Source organism: Aotus nancymaae, unplaced genomic scaffold (assembly GCF_030222135.1).
Source record: "Aotus nancymaae isolate 86718 unplaced genomic scaffold, 86718_ANA_hifiasm-v0.15.2.pri h1tg000011l, whole genome shotgun sequence".
NCBI classification, from domain to species: Eukaryota; Metazoa; Chordata; class Mammalia; order Primates; family Aotidae; genus Aotus; species Aotus nancymaae.
The window spans coordinates 2045171-2071320 of record NW_026988422.1 but is presented as its reverse complement, the minus strand read 5'-3'; the positions used below and the strand labels follow the sequence as shown (position 1 = coordinate 2071320).

General features: G+C 41.5%; 2 protein-coding genes across 4 annotated transcripts in view; both read right to left on the bottom strand.

The window, feature by feature from the left end:
- NIT2 (nitrilase family member 2) overlaps positions 1-13750 on the bottom strand; it is a 28099-nt gene extending 14349 nt beyond the window's left edge. Inside the window, exons 1-6 of one of the 2 annotated variants that reach the window (XM_012476981.3) lie at positions 13691-13750; positions 9891-10009; positions 8783-8903; positions 6983-7071; positions 1629-1722; positions 1058-1132 (exon numbers count right to left, since the gene is read on the bottom strand). In XM_012476981.3, the coding sequence (XP_012332404.1) occupies positions 1058-1132; positions 1629-1722; positions 6983-7071; positions 8783-8903; positions 9891-10009; positions 13691-13697 (505 nt within the window). In that variant the 5' untranslated portion in view covers positions 13698-13750. Of the gene's footprint in view, positions 1-1057; positions 1133-1628; positions 1723-6982; positions 7072-8782; positions 8904-9890; positions 10010-10107; positions 11212-13690 lie in introns of those variants that run through there. The other variant, XM_012476976.3, reaches the window with a different exon arrangement.
- Positions 13751-18958: 5208 nt separating this feature from the next.
- Positions 18959-26150, bottom strand: part of TBC1D23 (TBC1 domain family member 23) — a 59918-nt gene continuing 52726 nt past the window's right edge. For both annotated transcript variants that reach the window (XM_012477010.2, XM_012477000.2), the window contains 3 exons: positions 24421-24556; positions 22993-23187; positions 18959-20589 (listed from right to left, as the gene is read on the bottom strand). In XM_012477010.2, the coding sequence (XP_012332433.2) occupies positions 20508-20589; positions 22993-23187; positions 24421-24556 (413 nt within the window). In that variant the 3' untranslated portion in view covers positions 18959-20507. The remainder of the gene's footprint in view (positions 20590-22992; positions 23188-24420; positions 24557-26150) is intronic.

Below are 26150 nucleotides of genomic sequence, written 5' to 3'. Positions count from 1 at the left end.
TGGGTAGATCACCTGAGGTCAGGAGTTCGAGACCAGTCTGGCCAACACAGTGAAACCCAGTAACTACTAAAAATACAAAACTTAGGTGGGCATGGTGCTGGGCACCTGTAATCCCAGCTACTCCGGAGGCTGAGGCAGGAGAATCGCTTGAACCTGGGAGGCGGAGATTGCAGTGAGTCAAGACTAAGCCACTGCACTCCAGCCTGGGCAACAAGAGCTAAACTCCGTCTCCAACAAAACAAAACAAAACAAACAAACAAGTTTTTCTCAGTTCCATATGTCAGCTCCACATGGCCAACGGCCATGTTTTGTAATTCTTTTCAACTAAAAAATTAGGGGCAGGGTAGTTGCCCTAATGCTTGACCCCAGAGCCCATGCACCTCCACCTTCTAGGTGGGCAGTCAAACCATTTCTACCAGCTTCACTTTGTTAAGTGACAGTCTATTTGGAAGTAGCTTCAAGCAGCCTGGTAAGGATGCTGGTATTTGCTGAGTACCATACGAGGGGCTTTATAGGTTCTTTCTTCTTAATCCTCATACTATTCCTGTGACTAAACTGAGAACTATACTGCTCTAAAAATTAAATCATTTAAGCAAAGTACTGTGCCAATTAAAGGGAAGAGTTGGGACTAGAACCCACATCTTTTGAACTGGCTCTTCCCAGATACTAGCACATTTCTCCTCGTCTGAACCAAAATATCACAGACTACAATTCTACTCTACCCAATGTCTAGGAGTACGGAGTGGTGAAATCCACCTCATTTCTACTAGGCTTCAAGTGACTCTCCAAACAAAGTAACAAGAAGGACTCAAGGGTAAGAGCAGACCTTTAGGAGCACAGTTCCTACCTTAGCTACATGATATGTTCAGTTACAACCCCTGAAAAACCCTGTCATCTATATGCAGCAAAAGTCTAGGAAGCCTCAAGGGGGTGAAAAGGCTGGAGACGGAGAGATTGAGAGCGTTCTCCCAGCTTTTCTTGACTAAGGTTCCCACACAGACCAGCCTAGAACCAAGCCTCCCAGCACCCACGTAACGCAACTGTTGCACTGCCTCACCTCTCTGTGTGTAGATCTGTGCAAGCTCTGCAAACCGCATGTCATAGCAGATGCCCAGACCCACTCTGCAGTAAGCTGTTTCCAAACAGAAAATGCACAAATGAAAAGTTAACTTCCGACAGCATGGTGTGGCAGGGGAAATCCTCCATAACTTAATGATCACAAAACACTGACAGGGATAAATTAACACAGGACCTGAGGAAAGAGACAATTTGTAAGTTCATTCCTAGATTTCATCTCATGAAGACATCATTTGCATCAGCAGTGTAAAGATGAAATTCGTTCTAACAGAATGCTTATGTTCTAGGTGGGAGCTACCCAACCGTGGTCTAATAAGTAAAATCTGGAAGCCATAACAGGAAGCTACAATCAAATCAAAGGGCAAAATTCTGTCAAATCCTTAGTTTTCAATTAAGCCCAAACTTTCCAGATCTCTGATGATTCTCTGCCTTTCTCACTTACAGTCTTTCAGTTAGGTTATGTGAAGAAATTGGAGAGAGACAAAAAAGAAATAAATACCTGATTGTCTTCTATTGAGATTGCTAAGGAGGCAAACTTATCTGGTACATACGAGTATCAAATGTGGAGAAACTATCACCCGGACTCAATGTTTTAGATTCTTGAAATGTAATTTTCCCAGGAACATCAATGTCAAATAGATGGATCTGCATCACAAATAATGGATCTGGTTACCTCTTTTACAGCAGGGTTCATGGCAGTAATGACACTATCTTTCCGTGGGTGGATGTGGAAAGTGCTGTAAGATCAGCTATACAAACAGCAGCCCCAAACTGCCCATAATCCACTCCACAAGCTGGCTAACACCTTACCAAAATGAATTCTACCACAGGAAACTGGAAAAATGATGTTGAACCTTTTATAGCCCCTATTTTCTATGTGATATGCAAATCAACGTCCAGGTTTCTCATGGGAGGTAACTAATGTGTCGCTTTTTAAAAATATAAATACTAAATAAAGACTTCTTAGAAATCAGGTGTGGTGGCTCACACCTGTAATCCCAGCATTTTGGGATGCCAAGGAGGTCAGAGGTTCGAGACCAGCCTGGCCAATGTGGTAAAACCTCACCTCTACTAAAAATACAAAAAAAAAAAAAGATTAACCAGGCGTGGTTGTGCATGCCTATAGTCCCAGCTACTCAGGAGGCTGAGGCAGGAGAATTGCTCGAACCCAGGAGGTGGAGGTTGCAGTGAGCTCAGATCACACCACTGCACTCCAGCCTGGGTGACACAGAAAGACTTCATCTCAAAAAAAAAAAAAAAAAAAGACTTCTCAGGAGAGGTGGAAAGTGGGTGGGCATTTAAAAATAGGTAAAAATTTTGCAAACCAAATTCAGCAAAAGAATAATGCATCACTTCCAAATTGGATTTATTCAAGGAAAGCAAATGTTGCTTAAGATTAGAAAATCAATCAGTGTAATTTACTAAAGTAACAAAATAAAGAAGAAAAACCACATGATCATCTCAAAAGATGTATGAGCATTTGGTAAACTTCTACAGCCACTCCCGATTTAAAAAGAAAAACTTCTAGGAAGGGAACTTTATTAATCTGATAAAGATTAGCTGCAAAACACCTAAACAACAAGCATCATACTCAATGATGAAATACTGAAAACTGTCCCTCTGAGATTGGGAATAAAACAAGGATACCTGCTTGGTATAGGTACCAGAGATCCTAAACAGAGCAAGAAAGAAGTAAAAAGTATAAAACTGAAAAGAAAAAATGAAATGTCCTTATTCTGAGATGGTTATATACCTAGAAACTAAAAAAAAAAAAAAAAAAATACAGATAAATTATTAGAATTATTGAGTGAGTTTAGTAAGGTTGCTATAGGTTTTTTTTCATTTAAAAAAACTTTTTTTTTTTTTTTTTTGAGACAGAGCCTTGCTCTGTCACCCAGGCTAGAATGCAGTGGTGTGATGGATTGACTCACTGCAGCCTTGACCTTCCAGGCTCAAGCAATTCTCCCAACTCAGTCTCCTAAATAGCTGGGACTACAGGTACACACCACCACGCCCAGCTAATTTCTTTTGTGTTTTTTGTAGGGGAGCTTTGGCATGTTACCTAGGCTGGTCTCCAACTCCTGAACTCAAGCAATCTGCCTGCCTCTACCTTGAAAAGTTCTGGGATTACAGGCATGAGCCACTGTGCCTCACCACAATGTAAATATTTTGAAAACTTGCTGTATTTCTATATATCAGAAGAAAAAGAAAATGGGCCAGGCACAGTGGCTCACGCCTGTAATCCCAGCACTTTAGAAGGCCAAGGCAGGCAGATTACCTAAGGTCAAGAGTTCAAGACCAGCCTGGCCAACATGGTAAAACCCTGTCTCTACTAAAGATACAAAAATTAGCCAGGCGTAGTGGCACACGCCTGTAATCTCAGCCACTCGAGGTGCTGAGACAAGAGAATGGCTTGAACCTGGGAGGTGGAGGCTGCTGTAAGCTGAGATCGAACCCCTGCACTCCAGCCTGAGCAACAGAGCAAGACTCCATCTCAAAACAAACAAAAACAAGGAACAGAAAATGAAAGAGCATCTAAAATCACCAATGAGGAATAAATCTCACAAATGTTACACAAAATTATACCCAAAAAACTATGAAAACAAATTGAGAGAAATTAAAGAAAGCGTAGTAAGTGTCAGGATATATGCCACATTCATGGACTGGAAAACTTAACACTAAAAAGATACACTTCAAAGAGTTGGGTTCTTAGACCAATGTTGGCTGTTCTTCCTGCATGTGCACAGTAGCTCCTATCAGACCAGTTTTCTTCTGGTTAACTATGAACTCTGGACAAAATAAAAGGCACAACTACTTATAAGCACTGAAGAATGACCAAAAAACACCAGCAGGCAGAACCTGAAGAGAAGAACACAAACACGTGGAAGCAGGTAACAGCTGCTATTTACAGCTGTAACCCTGAAGCAAGGTCCCAGTTGTTGTGATAAGTGGTGGTAAAAATTACCCATAATCACACTGGCTTGAAGAACCAGAGCTAGAAACCACGGGAAAGCAGAGAGCAAGATTCTAAATTCTACATATAAAATCTTTCTAAATCTCTGGCTGATCACTGAGTTAAACAGAAGTGGGGCAGAACAACCAGACAGAACAGAGCAGCTCACGTTGCTGCCCACGTTACAAAGAAAATAAGAGTTTGGTGTTTGAGTGCAGCCAAGTTACCCCCCAGTTAAAACAAAATAATCAACACTTTTTGGAAGACTATAATAAAATCTTGAATTTCTACAACATATAATCCACTATATAATCCTAAATTAGTAGATACTCAAAAAAACAGAAATGTGACCCAAACTCCAAAGAAAGGGCAATCAAATGAACAAAGATCCTGCCCTGACCCAGATGTTATATTTTGTTTTTGGTTTGGACATGAGTTTATTTACATTAAAGGCCTTTTAAAGGCCTTATAGTCTCACTCTGTGGCACAGAGATGTGATAATTATCAGACTTTAAAGCAGCTCTAGAAACTAAGCTCAAGAGTGTCAAGAAAAATGTGCTCTGAATGAACAGAGAGAAAATATCATAGAGTAATAAAAACTCTAAAAAAGAAGCAAAGGGTATTTTAGAACTGAAAATTTTAATATCTGAATTTTAAAATACTCACTGGGTTAGCTTATGGGAAATTGAAGAAGACAGAAGAAACAGTAAATAAGTCTGAAAGATCAACAGAAATTATCTAGTCTGTAGAACAGAAAGAAAAAGTATTGGAAGGACAAAAACAGAAAAACAGCCTGGTGACCTTGGAAAAATACTAAAAAATATAAGTATAAAGAAGTTCCATAAGAAAAAGGGACAGTAAAATACTTAACAAAAGAGTGTCAAGAAATTTCCCAAATATGTTGAAAGATTTAAATTTACAGGTCCAAGAAGTACCAAGTAAGACACAGACAAAACCACATCTAGGCACATCAAAGTCACAATACCATCAACTAAAAAAAGAGGAAGAGAAAAATAACAAATTATATTCAAGGGAACAATACAAATGACTACTCACCTCTCATCAGGGAAGAAGAAAAAAGGCTAGATAACAGCTACTACTGGAAAAAAAAGAAAACTGTCAATCCAAAATTCTATTCCAGCAAAAATATCTTTCAAGAATGAAAGCAATGTAAAGATATTCATAAACAAAAACTAACAGAATTCCTAGCTCACAGATCCTCAGTATGAAAATGCTAAAGGAGAGCCTTTGGTCTGAAGGAAGATATACCAGATAGAAGAAGGATCTTCGGGAAGGAAAGAAAAGCACCACAAATGATAAATATTTGGGTAAGCATAAAGATTTTTTTCTTCTTAATTTCTTTAAAATACATATGACTACTTAAAGCAAGTATTATTGTTTTGTGGAATTTATAACATACATACACGGAATACAAATAACAACTATACCATAAAGAATGAGGGCGGGGGTGATGGGGTAGAAAAATGGCCCTATATCATTGTAAGGTTCTTTTTTTTGAGACGGAATATCATTCTGTTGCCCAGGCTGGAGTGCAGTGGTGCGATCTCGGCTCACTGCAACCTCCACCTCCCAGGTTCAAGCAATTCTCCTGCCTCAGCCTCCCGAGTAGCTGGGACTACAGGTGTGTGCCACCATGCCTGGCTAATTTTTTGTATTTTTAGTAGAGATGAGGTTTCATCATGTTAGCCAGGATGGTCTCAAACTCCTGACCTCATGATCCACCTGCCACGGCCTCCCAAAGTGCTGGAATTACAGGTGTGAGCCACCGAGTCCGGCTCATTATAAAGTTTTTAAATTTCACATGAAATTATATAATATTAACTCTTAAGTAGCCTATAAAAAGTTAAGGATGCATATTATAATTCCTAGGGCAACAACTGGGAGAAAAAAAAACCAAAGAGGCATAACTAAAAAGCCAATAGATAAATTTAAACAGAACTCTAAAAAATATTCAATTAATCCAAAATAATACAGGAAAGAGGAACAAAGGGGAAAAAAATAAAACGTCTGTATCCCTAAATTCAATCATATCAATAAATACATTAAATATAAATGGACTAAACACTTCAATTAAAAGACAGATTGTCAGAATAAAGAAAAAATTAAGATACAATTATATGCTGTTGACAAGAGATCCATTTAAAATATAAAAACACATATATCTTGAGAACAAATAATTGGAAAAACCATGTATCAGCAAACAGTAGGCATAAGAAGCCTGAAGTGGCTATAGTGAGCTGAGATAAAGCAGACTTCAAGACAAAAGGTATTACAAGAAAAGAGATATTTCATAATGATAAAAGGGTCAATTCATCAAGAAGACTTAATGATTCTAAATGTATATGCATTTTTCTTTTTTTTGAGACAGAGTCTTGCTCTGTCTTGCCCAGGCTGGAGTGCAGTGTTGCGATCTCTGTTCGCTGCAGCCTTCACCTCCTGGGTCCAAGCGATTCTGCTCTCTCAGACTCCCAAGTAGCTGGGACTATAGGTGTGCGCCACCACACCCAGCTAATTTTATATTTTAGTAGAGACAGGTTTCACCATGTTGGCCAGGCTGGTCTTGAACTCCTGACATCAGGTGATCCAATCGCCTCAGCCTGGGATTACAGGCATGGGCCACTGTGCCTGGCCATGTATATGCATTTAATACCAGAAAGATAGCAACTCTTCAAAAGTGTTCTCTATATATTCAGTGAAATACTAATAAAAATACCTATAGGTTGTTCCTTTGCAGAAATTGACAGGTTAAGTCTAAAATTTACATAAAAATGCAAATGGCCAAGAATAACCACCTGAGCCAATCAGTCAAAACCCTAATGCATGTATGACATAATGAGAGGGCCTAGGGGACTTCATAGCAAATTCTTTTTTTTCCCACACATCATTGCTGGTTTGAAGATAATAAATTCTTATGCCACACTTCCTACTTACCTTTCTGTACTTTGCTAGTAAAGTTCCATCAGGCCCAAACACAGTACAGGTGTTATATAATTTCCCAGCATCCTCTTCAGGGATAGAGCCTTTCATTGAGAGAAGAAATATACCATAAGAAAAAGAATAGAGCAATTCTTTCGTGAGAAAGGGATATATGCCTGATAACTTGGGTCCGAAAATAAAGAACCCATTTTTATAGTTGATTTATTTATTTTGTTTTCAGAATAAGGCAACACCTCACCCTATAATACAGAGTAAGTATTCCCTTCTGTGGGTTATTTAATCATTTTTTTTTTCCTTCCTCAATATGATATTTCAGAGATAAACTCCAGAGTATAGATGGGATATAATTAGGTCAGATGCCAAAGACAGGTTTAAAAACTAACCAAACTGTTCCTGAAATTCAGCCATGATCTTGAGCAACACTTAATCTGTAACATCAGAGCAAACTGAAAAATTTCGCATTGTTTAACTTGAATTCACCAGGTCCTGCAACAAACTGGATCCCAAAACTGACAATGTAAAGTCAGAAGCCTCTCCATCACTGAATGCAGTTTCATCTCCAGGCTTGCTTTGCCTTCATTTCTAATTCTTTTTGAGATGAAGTCTTGCTCTGTCGCCAGGCTGGAGTGCAGTGGCATGATCTCGGTTCACTGCAACCTCCGCCTCCCGGGTTCAAGTGATTCTCCTGCCTCAGCCTCACTAGTAGCTGGGACTACAGGTGTGTGCCACCACACCCGGCTAATTTTTGTATTTTTAATAGAGACGGGGTTTCACCATGTTGGTGGGGATGGTCTTGAACTCCTGACCTTGTGATCTGCCCGCCTTGGCCTCCCAAAGTTCTGGGATTACAGGTGTGAACCACCCCGCCCAGCCCATTTCTAATTCTAATTCTATAATCATACAGAAAAATATTTATTTGCTATATTTACAGAACTTTTAAAGTGCTTTTTTTTTTTTTTTTTGAGACAGAGTCTTACTCTGTTGCCCAGGCTGGAGTGCAGTGGCGTGATCTCGGCTCACTGCAACCTCCACCTCTCGAGTTCAAGTGATTCTTCTGCCTCAGCCTCCTGAGTAGCTGGGACTACAGGCATGCGCCACCACACCTGGTTAATTTTTGTATTTTTAGTAGAGATGGGGTTTCACCATACTGGTTAGGCTGGTCTCGAACTCCTGACCTCGTGATCCACCCGCCTCGGCCTCCCAAAGTGCTGGGATTACAGGCGTGAGCCCGGTGCTTATTTTTTATTTAAGCAAATAAAACCTTTAAACATTTATTCCAAAACCACAAAAATAAAGCTCCCTTTATGTATGTGGCCTCTATGAAAACAAATCTGTTTTCTCAATACTCTACTAGCATAATAAAAAATAGGCCTGGTATGATGGCTCACACCTGTAATCCTAGCACTTTGGAAGGCCAAAGTGGGCAGATTGCTTGAGCCTAGGAGTTCAAAACCAGCCTGGGCAACATGGTGAAACCCCGTCTCTACGAAAAAATAGAAAAATCAGCCAGGCATGGTGGCGCACACCTGCAGTCCCAGCTACTCAGGCGGCTGAGAGGTGGGAGAATCACTTGAGTCTGGTAGGGTGAGGCTGTAGTGAGCCATGATTGCACCACTGCAGTCCATAATGCGCGACAGAGCAAGATCTCATCTCAAAAAAATGAAAAATAAAAGAAGAAGAAACTCTTTGCTTCAGCTTCCTGAGTAGCTGGGAATACAGGTGCACACCACCACATCCGGCTCATTCAGATGTTTTTAATGTTTAGGCCATTATACCTGGTAGCTATGAAGTTACCTCCGATAAGATATATGCTGCATTCCTTTGCTACTTCAGAAAGCTTCTGTGTGGATTCACCAGGAATTTTCTCTGCATATTCAGGAAAATATTTCACTCCATATGGAGAATTAAAGCATTCCTAGAAAAACGTTGGAAGAGAAGAAAAAGATCAAAACACCCAACCATTTTAAAGTTCTGCTGTAAGAGGTCACACCTGCTACTTCTAGCTCTGCTTTCAGCTGAAGGGTTAAAACACGGCTAATAGGCCAGGCGCGGTGGCTCAAGTCTATAATCCCAGCACTTTGGGAGGCTGAGGTGGGTGGATCACGAGGTCAAGAGATCGACCATCCTGGTCAACATAGTGAAACCCCGTCTCTATTAAAAATACAAAAATTAGCTGGGCATGGTGGTGCGCGCCTGTAGTCCCAGCTACTCGGGAGGCTGAAGCAGGAGAATTGCTTGAACCCAGGAGGGGGAGGTTGCGGTGAGCCGAGATTGCACCATTGCACTCCAGCCTGGGTAACAAGAGTGAAACTCCATCACACACACACACACACAAAAAAAACGCGGCTAATAATAAAAACACTGACACGTCAAGGGTAAAGAGACTACAAAGCTAGCCCAGTGGGGTAAGAGGAGGCAAGTCACATGAGCTCTCCCAGAGCTCATTAAAAAAATAAAAATGTTGGAGGCTTAGTGATAAAGCCAACATGTTCTGGTCCTATAAAGACTTAATTATATAAGGAACAAAGTATCCAAACACTGAGAATTTTAGTTTTCCGTAAGTCCCTCAATACACTAGGATTTTGGCTTCCTCATCTGAACAAAGAGGAAAATCCAAAATTAAAGACCTATGACCATACTGGCACATCCTACCTCACAAAGACCCCTGCTGAGGTCATCCTCCAGTCAAACACAGAACAATCTAAAGGCTCCAAGGGACACTGCTGGACCCCAGGATACAGGAGGACAAGCAGAGCTAGCACACACTGTTCTGCTGGGTCTACAGGGGTCAGAACGGGATGGCCGCCTCCGTACTGACCGGCAAAGAAACTATCTTGAGCTAGCACACACTGTTCTGTTGGGTATACAGTGGCCAGAACGGGATGGCCGCCTCCATACTGACCGGCAAAGAAACTATCTTGGCTCCTTGTGCTGCTGCCTCCCGGATGAGGCTACAAGCTCGAGTGACGTTTTCTGATTTGATGGAAGAAATGTGAAGCTGGATGAGGGCCAAGCGGAAAGCTGAGGACAAAGACAAAAGAAAACAGCTGTCAGAAGATTGAACTGCTGAATTCAGACAGAGCCATGGTTCTCAAATGGAAGGCAATTAATTATATCACCTGGGGGACATCTGACAATGTCTGAAGATACCTTAGATGCCCCAGTTGATGAGGTATGAGTGGCATCTAACGAATAGAGACCAATGATGCTGCCAAACAACCTATAATGCATAGGACAGCCCCCTCCGCAACACAACAAAGCATTATCCTGTCCAACATGTCAAGAGTGCTAAAGTCTATCTTGAGATAGAGCAATAACCATGGGCAAAGTCCCTTAGAGGCACAAAAATCCAGAGTGAACCAGCTTCTTATTAGGCAGTGTAGGAAATGAAATGAAAATATAGCCTAAAGTAAAAAGGCTGGGTTTGAATATATCCTGTCCCTTACTATTTGAATATGTCCTGTCCCTTACTATTTGTTCTTGGGCCTCCCGCCTACCTCCAATCCATATATTGAGTATGCCCAGTACAGAAAGTGCAATCCCTTGGAAGTTTGTGCAATCCCTTGGAAGCTGCTCACATACTGTGAATCGGGACAGCCAGCTCATGGGAAGGGAAGATGTCTGTCTCAGTCTCCCCACTACTGGCTGGGTCACAGCACATCGGTCCCACTGCTAGCAGAGGGAAAACCTGGGGCTGCACACATGCCTAGTCACAGGATAAGGGTCCCAGGCACACATGCCTAGTCACAGGATAGAGGTCCTCACCCCACAAATATTCCTGTGTCCAAGAGAATATGACATTAAACAGCAAAGAACACCATGAGAGGTTGAGAGACATACTGCCGAAGGAAAAGCTAATAGCACTTTTGTCTTGCTATCTGAACAAGAGAACTGGGCCCCACAAATTATGTACCCAGCCCTGACAAGGTCTGTGCTCAGCCCTGGAGCAAGGAGGCTGGGGGCTCCTCCAAGCTGATTCCTTGTTGGAAGTAGTAGCTATACATTATATTTTCTTTTCTTCTATTCTTTAGAGTTCCCTTTTAGCTTTTATGACAATCACTTTTCATTAGCTAATATATTTAATTTTGAGGCTGAGTCTTGCTCTGTTGCCTAGGCTAGAGTGCAGTGGCACAAACATGGTTCACTGCAGCCTCAACCTCCTGGGTTCAGGTGAACCTCCTAGGCTCAGGGTTCCTTTTGTCTCAGCCCCCTGTGTAACTGGGACCACATGCATGTACCACCTTGCTTGGCTAATTTTTTAATTGTTTTGTAGAGACAGGGTCTCACTTTGTTGCCCAGGCTGGTCTTGAACTCCTGGGCTCAAGCAATCCTCCTGCCTCAGCCTCCCAAACTGCTGGGATTACAAGCATGAGCCACCATGCCTGGCCAGATAATTCTTTATATAACATTTTCCACCGGGTACGGTGGCACACACCTGTAATCCCAGCACTTTAGGAGGCCAAGGTAGATGGATCAGCTGAGGTCAGGAGTTTGAGAGTAGCCTGGCCAACATGGTAAAACCCCGTCTCTACTAAAAATACAAAAATTAGCCAGGCGTAGTGGCGGGCACCTGTAATCCCAGCTACGCAGGAGCTGAGGCAGGAGAATCACTTTAATCTGGAAGGTAGATGTTACAGTGAATGGAGATCGTGTCACTGCAATCCAGCCTAGACGACAGAAACTTCATCTCAAAAAAAGAGTATTTTTTTTTCCTTGTTTGAGTTATGAGCGTGGTTTCCATGTCCTGCCTGGACTTTGATGGATACATAGTTCCTACTCATAGTCTGAGGGGATGCCACAGTAATGGATCCAAAGCACATCCTAACCTATGAAGCCAGGCAAAACTTCAGGAATTATTAGTAATGGCCTGCCCTAACTCCCCATCCTACCTGCTCCAGAGTCTGAAAATCCTACTACTAAAGAGCTATCTCTTTGGGTATTTTCCTGTAACAATGCAAATGTCTCCAGAAGAGGCAACAATGACAAACCTCAGCCTCTGATGAAGGCCAGTTTGGCTCAAGGTTAACTAAAAGTAGGAAAACTCAGATGTCCCATTCCTTGGTCTATCCTAAATATAGTGAGAGGAGCTAAATTCAACCCTACATGCAGCCTGCTAAATAGTTACAAAATCTGGGGCCAGGTGCAGTGACTCACATCTGTAATCTCAACATTTTGGAAGGCCGAGGTGGGTGGATCACAAGGTCAGGAGATCGAGACCATCCTGGCTAACACAGTGAAACCCCCATCACTACTAAAAATACAAAAAAATTAGCCGGGCGTGGTGTAAGGCTCCTGTAGTCCCAGATACACAGCAGGCTGAGGTAGGAGAATCCCTTGAACCCAGGAGGCGAAGGTTGCAGTGAACCGAGGTCGCGCCATTGCACTCCAGCCTGGTTAACAAGAGCAAGACCCCATCTCAAAAAAAAAAAAAAAAAAAGTTACAGAATCTGAAGGGAAACAAAATGGAAACTAAAACAGGAAATAAAAGCTGAGATTATTCTGGGGCAAACAGATTTGAGCTGTTACCAGAACAGCAGACAAATCCACTAAACGTCTCCCCTCCATTTCCCAGGGTTAAGCTATCCTCCCTCCTCAGCTTCCCAAGTAGCTGGGACTACAGGAGTGTGCCACCAAGCGGGGCTAATTTTTTATGTACTTTTAGTACAGACAAGGTGGCACCATGTTGCCCAGGCTGGTCTCCAACTCCGACTCCTGAGCTCAAGGGATCCTCCTGCGAGGCCTCCGAAAGTGCTGGGATTACAGGCATGAGCCACGCGCCCGACTCTGCCTCTGCCTCTGAGGGGAGAAAGATAAAGCTCACCACGGCTATACTGATGCTTTCCTCTCCTACACATCCCACTCACAAGGGTGGGGTCCTCAACTAAGCTTGGGACTGCCTGTCATTCTGCAAATGACCCACTCTACGGACGTGCTGCAGCAGGGAAACCCCGCCACCGAAAGTGCCTCGTGCTGAGGACGAGGCGCCAGTCACTCCATCCCATCCGTCAAGTGAAGACACAATGACTTTTAAGGCTGCCCTAATATTCATCATCATCTAACAACAGAGGCCTTACTAAAGGGGGAAAAGAAGTAAATGCTGTGAGCGAAGGAACCAAAAAGGGAGTAACATTTAAAGCAACGTGCCAGGTCCTTCATACATCAACGTCTGTGAGGTATTATTAACAGCATTTTACAGATAAAGACACAGGGGACTTGCAGGGGAAAAGCTTCACAAAGTCACAGATCAAAGTCAGTGACACAGCAAGAATCCAAGTCAAAATCCGGAGCGGGAACGTGAGAAGGGGGCGGGGCGGAACCGCCTGAGCACCTCTGCGCAGGGCGGGGCTGGAGGAGGCCACGCGACTCGAAAACACCCAAGGAGTCCGATCCCACCACCGCGGCCCACGCGGTCCAGACCCCACCTCCGTCAGCCTCTTCCTGTGGGACGCAGCGGGTGCCGGCGCGGCCCGGGCGGCCTGGTGCTCTCGGGGCCTCGCCCACCGCCCTGGAAGCCTGGAATCTCGGGAGCGCGCCCGGCCGCCCCGCCATGCGATCCCGGACCCACGCGGACGCCGGCGTCAGGAAAGCGCGCGGCGGCCACGCGGGACGGAGGGGCTGAGCCGGCCGAGCCACCGCCGGCGCCGCTCCAAAGCCTCCCCTCCGGGCCCAGCTCTGGCTGCCGCGCGCGGCCGCGCCACTTACTGGCCATGGCTCTCCCGGCAGGCACCACCCGCGGCGCGGGCTGAGCGCTGGCGTCCGGGCGGACCGTGACGGCGCTACGGTGGGCGGGGCCGGCGCCACTTACTGGCTACGGCTCTCCCGGCAGGCACCACCTGCGGCGGGGGCTGAGCGTTGGCGTCCGGGCGGACGGTGGCGCCGCTGCAGTGGGCAGGGCCCGCGTCACTTACTGGCCACGGCGCTCCAGGCAGGCACCACCTGCGGCGCGGGCTGAACGCTGGCGTCCGGGCGGGCCGTGATGGCGCTGCGGTGGGCGGGGCCCGCGCCACTTACTGGCTACGGCTCTCCCGGCAGGCACCACCCGCGGCGCGAGCTGAGCGCTGGCGTCCGGGCGGAGCGCGGCGGCGCTGCGGTGGGCGGGGCCCGGGTCACTTACTGGCCACGGCTCTCCAGGCAGGCACCACCTGCGGTGGGGGATGAGCGTTGGCGTCCGGGCGGACGGTGGCGCCGCTGCAGGGGGCGGGGCCCGCGTCACTTACTGGCCACGGCTCTCCAGGCAGGCACCACCTGCGGCGCGGGCGGAGCGCCGCGCTGTAGCGGCGGGCGGGGCTCGCGTCGAGGCCCCGGCCGGGAGGAGCGGGATTTGCATTCATTCCAGCGCGCCTCGAACGCCAGGACTGACCAACGAGACATGCGGAGAAAGCCTGCCTCGCAAGGCAAAGGACAAAGGGGAACGGCCTAAGTCGAGGTGGTGTGCTGTTGAATGTTTAACAACCAGACTTTTCAGGGAGGAAAGCCCTGATTTGTAGCGTTTGCCGTTTCTCCGAAAAAGTCTGAACTTCGAGCTGGTTAAATCGCCGCTGTGGCCAGGGTGACACCGTATGCTGATGGGCTTGAGCTATTTGAACACGTCGCTGTGGCGAGGACGGAATGACCCTGGTTGGTTTAGGCACGCGAGACGTCTGTAGGATCTGACTACAAGGCTGTTAGGCCAACGGGAAGGATGCTGAGGGTTCAACACGATGCCCTCAACAAGTCCGCCCTCGAATACGTTGTCATCTCTTTGCTAATATTCTTTTTGGTTTTGTTTGTTTGTTTTAGACAGGGTCTCACTTATCCATTCAGCCCGGAGTGCAGTGCAGCAGTCTCGGCTCATTGCAGCCTCGATTTCCCGGGCTCAAGCGATCCTCCCACCTCAGTCTCCCAAGTAGCTGGGACTACAGGCACGCACCACCACGCCAGGCTAGTTCTTTCTTTTTTTTTAAGTTTTTTACTTTTAGTAGAGATAGAGTCTTGCTGTGTTGCCCAGGCTGGTCTTGAACGCCTGAGCTCAAGCAACCCTATGGCCTTAGCCTCCCAAAGTGCTGGGACTATAGGCGTGACCTGTTGCACCCAGCCTAATAGACTAAGATTTTTGCATTTTTATTAGATTGCATTTTAATTTTTGTGTTTTGTGTTTTTGTGCCTTGTCAGACTTGTGGAACAAAAATCCAAAACGAATGCCCCAGAATAGTTTAGATTATACTGAAACAGATCCTGGTTTGTAAAAGAACACTATAAAAACATTTTGGGGGCAATTAAGGACATTTAAATATGAATGAGATATTGGGTGCTTGTATAAATTATTTTGTGTGCCATAGTATTGTGATTGTGCCAGTGTCTTTACTCATAGAAAATGAAGTATTTAGGGATGAACTGTTGGAATGTTTGGCTTGAAACTTGTCAGCAAAAAGAAAATACATACAGATAAAGCAAATATGGCAAAAAGCTTAATTATTAAATCTGGGAGGAGCACACAGCTGTTCATGGTACTAGATTAAAACTTTGTGGAAGGCCGGGCGAGGTGGCTCTCGCCTGTAATCCCAGCACTTTGGGAGGCTGAGGCGGGCGGGTCACCTGAGGTCGGGAGTTCGAGACCAGACTGACCAACATGGAGAAACCCTGTCTCTTAATAAAATTAAATTTAAAAAAAGAAAAAAAAAACCTTTGTAGAAGTTTAAAAATTTTAAGCTTTCATAACAAAAAGTTGGAGGAAAATACATAGCAGGTAGGGGCTTTCTGCAGCTTAAGAGACTATTGAGACTTGGCTTTGTAGCGTGAAGATCTTTAAAAACCTTTCAATTTCTGTTATGCTTATTAACCCCCATAAGGCTTCAGGGTCAACCTTTGGTCACTTACAACCTGTAAAAAAAATCATTTAGATTTCCAAGTTTATTGGCATAACATTGTATCTAATAGTGGTCCTAAACCTGACTGGAAATGTTATTTGAAGTGCTTGTTCAAAATGCAAATTGTTTCATTTTTTTAGAAATGGAGTTACGATATTGCCCAGGCTGGTCTCAAACTCCTGGGTTCAAGTGGTCCTCCCACCTTGGCCTCCCAAAGTGTTGGTATTACAGGCCTGAGCCATGGCAACCAGGTGCAGAAGCCCAGTAGGCAACTGGACCAAAGCAGATGTCTGGCTGGAAATTGACTTAGGAATCATCAGCAGTTTTAACTAAGAGGAAGCCCTGAATTTGGATGAGAACACACAAGCGGACTGTGAAAGGCACATGCAGAAGAAGGGCCTGTGGGGTCTGGGAAGGAGCCATTAGGGAAGCAAGACCAGGAGAAGGCCATCAAGACCAAAGGCCTATGGGTACTGTGTCCCTCTGTCACACGCAGGGAAACCGCTAACTTGGGCACTAGGGGTGTTCCTAAAGAAGGAAAAGCTAAGTGAAAGTGCATTTTTTAAACCTTTCTTTAGAACTTTCTGGGCATAACGGAAAAGCTAGTCACTCGGTTCTGGTTCTGGTGCTGCCACTGACTGGATGTTAACACCTAGGACAAATCACCTCACCCTCAGAACCTTTTCCTCACCTGTATGGAAAAGGATTTAGAGGCAAGCCCTCCCCGCCACCAGTCCCCTCACTCTCCCTTCTTTGCAGCAGCTCTGCCTTCGTTCCCATGTTCCGTTCATCTGACATATGAAAATAGGCCAAAAAAAAAAAAAGTACCCACCGGGCGCGGTGGCTCACGCTTGTAATCCCAGCACTTTGGGAGGCCGAAGTGGGTGGATCATCTGAGGTCGGGAGTTTGAGACCAGCCTGACCAACATGGAGAAACTCCATCTCTACAAAACAACAAAAAACCCAAAACCTACCAGGCTAAATGGATCTTGAAAGCCCAGCTAAAAATCTGTGTGCCTTTTCAGTCTCTATTCTCTTTTCTACCCATGTCTCACAACCTTAATGACCATTTCCAGGCTGGTACTAGTGAGAATTTTTATTTTTACTCCAGAGAGCTATTTCAACATCTCCAGCTGCCACCATCTCTATTTACCTGTCTTAACACCAGTTCAAACTCAGTTATGTGAAACTAAATGTATTGCCTCCAAAGGAACCTCTCCACCCAGCACTTAAAGGCACCACAATTTATGCCCAGTTTTTTTCTACTCCCTGCTTTCCAACCCTCCAAGAAAATCTAAGAAGTCACTTCAGTGATTTTCAAGTCTTTGATCCCCTGCCTCTGGTAAGGGACAGGGCTCTTCTTACTCTCATGAAATGTCCTCAATTCCTCCTTTCAGTTCCCACCACCACCATCCACAGGTAGGCCTTCCTCACCTTGGGGAGACTGCTACAGGCACCTGCTAACTGGTCTCTCCTTTCCATCAGCATTCCTCCAGCTGCCACTTCATAGTATGAGGTGAGCCTGGGGAAACATGAGCTCAGTTTTGGGGGGTGAGGTGGATATGTGTTCCAGGAAAACCCTCCGTGTTTTTATTCTGCTGTTACATCACTGCCACAACATTCATGAACACAAGAATCCAGTGACTAAATGGTGAGAGGGTTCCTTTCTACCACCAAGCAGTGGACACCAGCTGGGTATCCTCCAATTCAGTTCCAACACTATCTACCTGAGGAAGACACACCAGGCACCAGTCATGTGTCTTGGACTCCAGGACTTCTGACCAACCACTTTCAAGTTGGGGTTGCCATGACCCCCTCTTTGGGTTTGAATAATTTGCTGGAGCAGCTCACAGAACTCAGGAAAACATGTTTCCTGGTTTATCTTAATGGATGTTGCAAAGGCTACAGATGAAGAGATGTGTGGGGCAATGTATGGGAGGAGGGACATGAAGCTTCCGTGCCTTCCTGGGCACACCACCCTCCAGAACCTCCACGTGGTCAGCTATCCAGAAGCTCTCCAAACCCAGTCCTCTTGGGCTTTTATGGGAACTTTACGATTATCAGTATTCCTTCCTCCAAGGGATAGGGCAGGAGCTCTCAGGAGAGTTTTAAGACCCACAATCAGCAAGATTAGAGTCCTGCCTTGGGGCAGGTGAAAGGAGAGCAGGAAAAGGCCAGAGAAATTCTGTTTCCTGAGGCCTGCCCCCAAGGTCTAACACACCTGGCACTGTAACAAAAAACAAGGCTTTGGGAGTCAGGGACTGTGCTTGAAAAAGTTTCTTTCTCCACTTGTTGATGGATGGGCACTTGGGTTGGTTCCACAATTTTGGAATTGCAAATTGTGCTGCTATAAACATGCATGTGCAAGTATCTTTTTCATCATTAAAAAGATGAAAAGCATTTTTCGTCTTTTCCTCTGGGTAGATACCCAGAAGTGGGACTGCTGGATCAAATGGTAGTTCTACTTTTAGTTATTTAAGGAATCTCCACGCTGTTTTCCATAGTGGTTGAACTAGTTTACCTTCCCACCAGCAGCATACAAGCATTCCCTCTTTACAGCATTCATGCCAGTATCTATTATTTTTTTATTATGGCCATTCTTGCAGGAGTGAGATGGTATCACATTGTGGTTTTTATTTGCATCTCCCTAATCATTAGTGATGCTGAATATTTTTTCATATGTTTGTTGGCCATTTGTATATCTTCTTCTGAGAACTGTTTATTCATGACTTTAGTGCACTTTTTGATGTGATCGTTTTTTTCTTGCTAATTTGAGTTTCTTGTAGATTCTGTGGTCAGTGGGCCAGTGAAGAGAGGAGGAGCTACACCTGGGCCTAGAACATTCCATGAAATGTATTTTCACTTAATAGTCATAAATAATCCTTTAACTGTGTAGTTCACGGTAGTAGGTAATTTACTACATGTAAAATTTAGTGTCATTTGCTTAAAATTAGTTTAAACTACTTCTTTACGCCTCCACATCTAGATGAAAAGAAATACTTATAATCCTGAAATGTGAGCACTTAAATTCTACTATAAGAATAGCCTTCGATTCTCTAATTTTGTGGTCTTAAGAGATTTACAAATAGAGAAAAGAAGAACAGAGAGACATTGTCTTTAAGAATAAAGTTTTGAGCAAACTGTATTAATTAATTTACAATTGTAATTTATAAACAGTAACACAAACATCTTTACATTAATATTATGAAAAATGTCCCATGGCTGAAATGGGTGAAAAATGAGAATTCAGTACATTTCTAAAGGGGTGCCAAGAAAAGGGAAAAGATGCAATACAGCAGTTTGATGGGAGAGTTATATCAGGTAATGCACCCAGGTACAAGTTCATGCAGATGTCTTCAACCACTCAAACTGTTTTTATTAGATATTAGAATAAAATTTCCTGAATTACGTTGTCTTCTATTCACTTGATCTCTATGAAAATGACTGGCTGTTAAAAGGGTACATCTAAATATTTCTCCCATCAACCCCTTAGAGATAATCCATGACGTTTTAGGACATGGCAGATTCTGAGTATTTCCTACTTTCCAAATAGACTTACAAAATATCATTGCATAGCCTCAAACGTGTTCCTGGATTTCTCTTAGAAATGTGTCTAATATGGACCATTATAAATTACATGGAGAATACTGCAACATACAGCAGAGCCTTTTCAGTACATTAACACAATAAAAATAACTTCAAACCACTGGAACTTCAATGAGAGGACAAAACCAAAAGAAGAGAAAGAAACTTAGAAAATGATGACAAAAACAATGTACTTTGTAAGCTCTCTGATCTTTGATTATTTGGCATTTATGCAGGTGGATATTAGTGTGGTCACAGACCATAATCCTCAATGAGGATAAATCAGTGTGCCTTAACACTTGTTATAAAGCATAAATCAAATAATCCACTTGTAATAAAAACCAATGACATCTTTACAGACACAATTCTGTCCCCCAAAATGTTAATTTTAATCTTAACATGCCTACCTATTTTAATGCTTTTAACTGCTCTTCAGAAATCATTAGGATGAAGTTTCATATGTTTGAAGCATTTAGTGTCCAAATAATTAGTTAATGGAGCAAAGGTGATTTAGAAACTGATGTTTCAACATTTTACTAGCTGTACTGTATTTTGAGTTGGCAGGAATCATCTTCTTTCCATTCCATTAAAAAGGTTTCACTCATTTTAAGAAGAATAAACAGTGAGCGAATTGTTAATCTATGTTTTTAGTTTTTGATATTGCTCAGTGGGTAGAACAATGTAGCAATTAAGGAAGTCTCTTCAACTAATTCGATCTCTAATTTTCAGTGAAGACACTGCAACCATGTATGTGTACAGTTGTTTTTGAATCCAAAAGTGATGCATGTTCCCTTAAAACAGCTCTTCAAAACAGAACTGCATTCTGCACCCTTGCTTAGTCCATAGGGCACAGGGTCAGTAATTTAATAACTGACTTTATAATATATCATTTTATAAAACTGAGAATGCAAAAGAAAAATTTTTAAAAAGTTTACTGTCCATAGATTGATTATAATAATTTACACTTTCTTAGACCTGCAAGCAGCCCATGAGCAAATGAAAGGTCTCCAGTTAGTATTCAGTCAGGAAGTAGATCTCCATGGTTCTCTTGGTTGTCTTAATTTATTTTTAAATAATTTTGTTTCATATTAACTTTCCAAAGCATCCAAAACTTTCATGATCTGCTGTTTTATGGCTTTAGTAGCATCTCCTGCATTTGGAATCAAATATCTAAGGGGAGGAAAAAAAGAAATATATATATATATGTATATGTATATATTAATACAGTGCTTTCCCTTCAAGACTCAGCTGATATATCACCTCCAATGGGAAGCTTTCCCTAATCCAAAAGCCAGCAGAGATACCTCCTATTTACTCCCATAGCTTATTTCAAAAGAGGGAAAGTCTAAATGTAAAGGCAATGTTATTTTTCATATAGTGTAAAGCTAAAATTATTTGAACCATTATTAAACATACATAACTAGATGATAAAACAGAAGGTAAAAAATATAATATTCCACTCCTCAATACAGATGTAACCTTAATTAGCTATAAAATCACCAACAATTTGTTGGTATTTAATTCCAAAGACAATGACAATTCCAACACTTAATAGTTTAACCTTAAGCGAGTAATTTAAGTTCACTAAAACAGATTCCTATATAAAAAATAGGTATAGTTATTGAAACTTTACAGAGGGTTATGCACATAATAAAATGATGTTACAGGATCTGAAGTATTTTTAAAAGACAAAACGTGGTAATTATTACAAAATATCAACACCATAGATTAAAGGCCGGGTGCAGTGGCTCATGCCTGTAATCCCAGCGCTTTGGAAGACTGAAGCGGGTGGATAACTTGAGATCAGGAGTTCGAGACCAGCCTGGCCAATATGGTGAAACCCCGTCTCTACCAAAAATACAAAAATTAGCTGGGCGTGGTAATGGGCACGTGTAATCCTAGCTACTCAGGAGGCTGAGGCAGGAGAATCTCTCGAATCTGAGACGTGGAGGTTGCAGTGAACCGAGATGACACCACTGCACTCCAGCCTGAGCAACAGAGTGAGACTGTGTGTCAAAAAACAACAAAAAAAAATCAACAACATAAATTAAATGTCCATTTTCTTTTCCTGGAGAATAAAAATAGTGGGTTTTTTTTTTAAAAGCATTTTCTGTAAAACCTAACAATTCCACTGTATAAATAATCTATAAGTGTTACATATGCAAGGCAGTATAGAGAACCATAAATATCATTGAAGAAAGGGAGGAGAATCTAGTTACTTCATCTTCCACTATTAACACTATCTTCCAAAACTCTGAATTAAAAAAAACTGTTGATCTATATATAATAAACTTCAATTTATTTAGCAAAATTTATGGGAAAACCTTTAAAACATAACTCTCAACTATTACTATACATGAAAGACTTATAATTCAAATGTTCTTTGGTTAGGATTAATTTATAAGTGGACATTAAATTGTGTCTACCTCTGACCCATTGAATCTACATGCAGGAATTTATCCTGAGAAGACTAATTGGACAACTATGTAAATATACATTTTTTTAAAGGCCCACTAAAAGATTAATGGTGAAAACACATGAAATAATCTAAATGCCAATCATCGTGAGGCTTGTTAAATCAATCTCCTGAGAAATCCTTATAATCAGAATATCTATCATTAAAAAGTTAAGAATTTACATTTATTAAAATGTAAATATATTCAAACTATACTAAGTTTTCTAAAAAAATTAGAACACAAAAGCAAGCCTGTATCACATTTATCTAGTTTTTCATACAGGGATAACATATATATTTAAAAACATACATAAAACACTATGGATTCATGTTTGCTACCGAATTGTCAGTACAAGATAAAGAAGTTGAATAATTTCCCCTTCCAATTGAAGTTATTATTTAAAAGTGCTCCGATATTACCTTAATCTTACTATTTATTCAAGCACTCCTGTACATAAGAAGTGTAATCCTAAATCTCAGGAGGAGAACAATTTCACCTGAGGCAAGGTGAAATGAAACACAAATCAGGAGCCGGGAAGGCTATACTTGCTTCTGTCACAAACTAAGTGTCAGGATCTGGAAAGTCATTCAACCCCTCTGGGCTTCATGTTTTTATCTATAGATTAAAAAATAGTTTAGTGTCAATATCTGTGTGGTCCACAGCCCTTGGGCCAGTCTGTGAACTGTTAGTGACCCAAAATGAGATAAAGGGTGGCTTGTAACGGGCTGTAAATTATCTATATCACCCAGCACACTGCTTAGTTCACTGACAGTTTGTCAAAACAATAATTTTCCTATGAAGGAAAATAAAAATATTGACATATTCTAAGACAAGTTTCTTATTTCATTGCAAGCCAGCAATTAGTGCAGCACTGGTGTAGATTAATCATAAGAATCCTAGGGTCAGAAACTTTATGAAATTAGCCATGGCACTTACTCAAATCATATACTAATGGCTAAGCCACATATGACTGAAGATTGGGGAGAAAGAGATAATAAACACTAAAAGTGGTTCAGCTATCCTATTCCACCATCCAGTCCCCAAAACAGAGAAACAAACTATGCTTTACAGTGAACTGCAATAATTCAGATAAATATCATTCTAAGAAAAATCTTACCTTTCGATTGCCAAGATTTCTATTCCTGAAGCACTGCTATTTCCATACTTGAAGGTAATGAGTTCAGGATGTTTTTTTTTGGACGTAATTTTAACTACAGAATTCAGTGCTTGCCGAGACTGTATATAAGCCAATCCTTTCCGTGAAACAATCTCCCTTAAACAGTACATATGTGTTGCAGTAACCAACAGATGACTTGAGAGAAAAAAGAGCATTCAAAGAAAAAGAAATTTTAAATAAATGTAATTAAAAAACAGGTGTTGTTTCAATCACCCCAATTATTAAAAATGTTCAACTCTATATGAAATTATTTGCGTTAAAAGACATAAAGAGGTTAATCTATAAACAAGCTACATAATAAAGGTTTTTAATTGTATGTAAAATTAGTATTTTATTAACAGATAATCCTGAAATAATTTAAAAGTTATATAATAAAAAGTTCCATGAAACATAGAAATCATTACAATAATACATTTTTTATTGAAATAGAATATATTACTTTTCAGATTTTTAACAGTATTATCAATATTCATAAACCATTCTCATTCAAGGTACCACAGCCTACATCTAATATCCAAGATCACTAGGCAATTGTTGGGCTTCCCTATACATTCTGTAACTGGATCCTGAAGGCAAAATGAGCACAGTATTACTAACACCCCCCAACCCCTGTATCTCAGCTTCTTTTTAATATAATGATACTCTCACATTTTTTATGTATAGTAATACAATATAATTATCAGACAAGTCCAGAAAGTGGAACAGTCTGCAGGATGACTGACCTGGGCTCAAAGGATTCATTCATCATGAAGAGAAAAGGGAAGCAAGGGGGTGGGGAATCAGTTCTGATGTACACAGGGTGAGACTAAAGACATATAACAGATAATGCAACGTCAACTGTGAACTGGATCACGGATCAGAAAGAAAAGCACACTACAAAAGATACTTCGGGGACACTATCTGCATGTTAAATGATGTCAATTTACAAAAATTTTTAGGTGGGGTAATGGCATTGGAGTTGTGCAGGAGAATATTCACATACTTGGGAGGTTTATGCCGAGGCATTTAGGGGTGAAGTGTCACATTTGCAGGCTTCTTTTGAAAGGTTTGACAAAAGTGTACATATCCATGTATATGTATGTATATATGTTCATATATACATATTAAATGGGGTGGTATTAAAAGGTGGTCACAGTTGATAAATCTAAGAATATAAGGGTGTTCAATGTACTATTCCTTCAACATTTCTAAGATTTTTCAAAATAAAAATATAAGAAATGCTGTTAAAATTCAAGACCTATAATACAAGTAGCCAGAAGGAAATTATATCTTATTGTACTAGGATAAAGGTTCTTCTGTAGTTCAGTTTTATATTATTAACTTCCCCATATTCACTTTTACTTCTGACAAAGACATTTTAAAAAGTACCTGGGAAACATGTGCCCACTTTCTTTTACTTCTTTACAAGGAAAATGATGTTTGACATCTGGCTTGTTTATCCAAGTCTGAATGTTTACAACCTCTTTTCTATCATCATCTGACATTGAGGAACTGTCAATTTCATCTACAAAAAATATAAAGTGTTAAACATGGATATTACCAACTTTTAAAATGATATATTCCTTAACAGTCTAAAAAAATTTCAGTAGTATTTTGAAGATATGGATTGAAAAACAAACAGGTGGGGCACAGTGGCTCATACCTGTAATCACAACACTTTGGGAGGCCGAGGTGGGCGAATCACCTGAGGGCAAGAGTTGAAGACCAGCCTGGGCAACATGGTGAAACCCCGTCTCTACCAAAAAATACAAAAAAATAGCCAGGTGTGGTGGTGCACACCTGTAATCTCAGCTACTCGGGAAGCTGAGGCATGAGAATTGCTTGAACCCAGGAGGTGGAGGTTGCAGTGAGCCAAGATTGCTCTACTGCACTCCAGCCTGGGCAACAGAGTGCAACTCCGTCTCCAAAAAAAAAAAAAAGAAGAAAAGAAAAACACAATAAATTCTAATCCTGGTACTCTTATTTCCTTATGCCACTGATATTAATACAGAAATATTATGAAATATGACTTTCGTAAGGTAAGAAAGTCAGATGTAAATATTAAGAATACACTTTTAAAGATTAAACTATTTGGGGAATTAACCTAACGATCATCTGACTAGTCTGTAAAGAAATGGCTGAATTGCTAAACAATAGGCACCTATTTTGAGGATAAAGATGGAAGATTTCTTTTTATCTTGCTGCTTTCTGATTTTAAGGAAAATAACAATAAAATCAATCCTGGGATAAATAAGTAAAAATCTAGGGCTTTTTTCCATAAAAGAAATATAAAATAATTATTTTTTTCTAATTTAAGAAAGGGAAAACACAGTCTCTAGGGTTAATAATTACAAAAGTTCTGTTCTTTGCTTTTTAACAAATACTGCAAAATATAGAGACATAATGAAAAAGGAAATCGCACATATTGAGACTCCAGCTTGAACAAAAGTGAACCCCTCATGTATCTCTCCCTACTCACATTCTCCTCCCTTCTCCACCAAGAACTGCTAATTATCTGAACTTGGTGTTATCAGGTCCATACAGGTCTTTAACCATATATGCATATACCTAAATAATATACAGTAGTATTCTACACTTAAAACAAAATGTATATAAAAAGTAGACTACTCAACTGCATTCTTCTGCAACTGCTACCCTACTCCCAACACCTGAAATTCATACATACTGATACACATAGTTCCAGTTTTCCCACTTTCATTATGGTCCAATTTTCCATATTATAAATATGTGTGTGTAGATATATGATAAAAGTAAATACACCACAATTTATTCACCCATTTGCCTCTCCCCTTTGTTAATGGGAGAAGTTGAGATATTCAGGGAGAGATAGAGAAGATGGCAACAGAGAGGGGAAAAAAGAAGAAAAGGAAACAATTAGCAATACCACATTTACCTCTGCAAGTTTTCTGGGAAGTGATTTCCTATATTTATTAAAATGTCAAATGTGATTCCCTATAACCTAGCAATCTTACTCAGAATTTAAACTCTGAATATGCTTTCATCAAAAGTTAACCTAGATATGTATCTTTATAAAAACTCTGGAAAACCACCAATGTCAACTGGAAGACTGGCTAAATAAAGTATGGAATGTTTATATG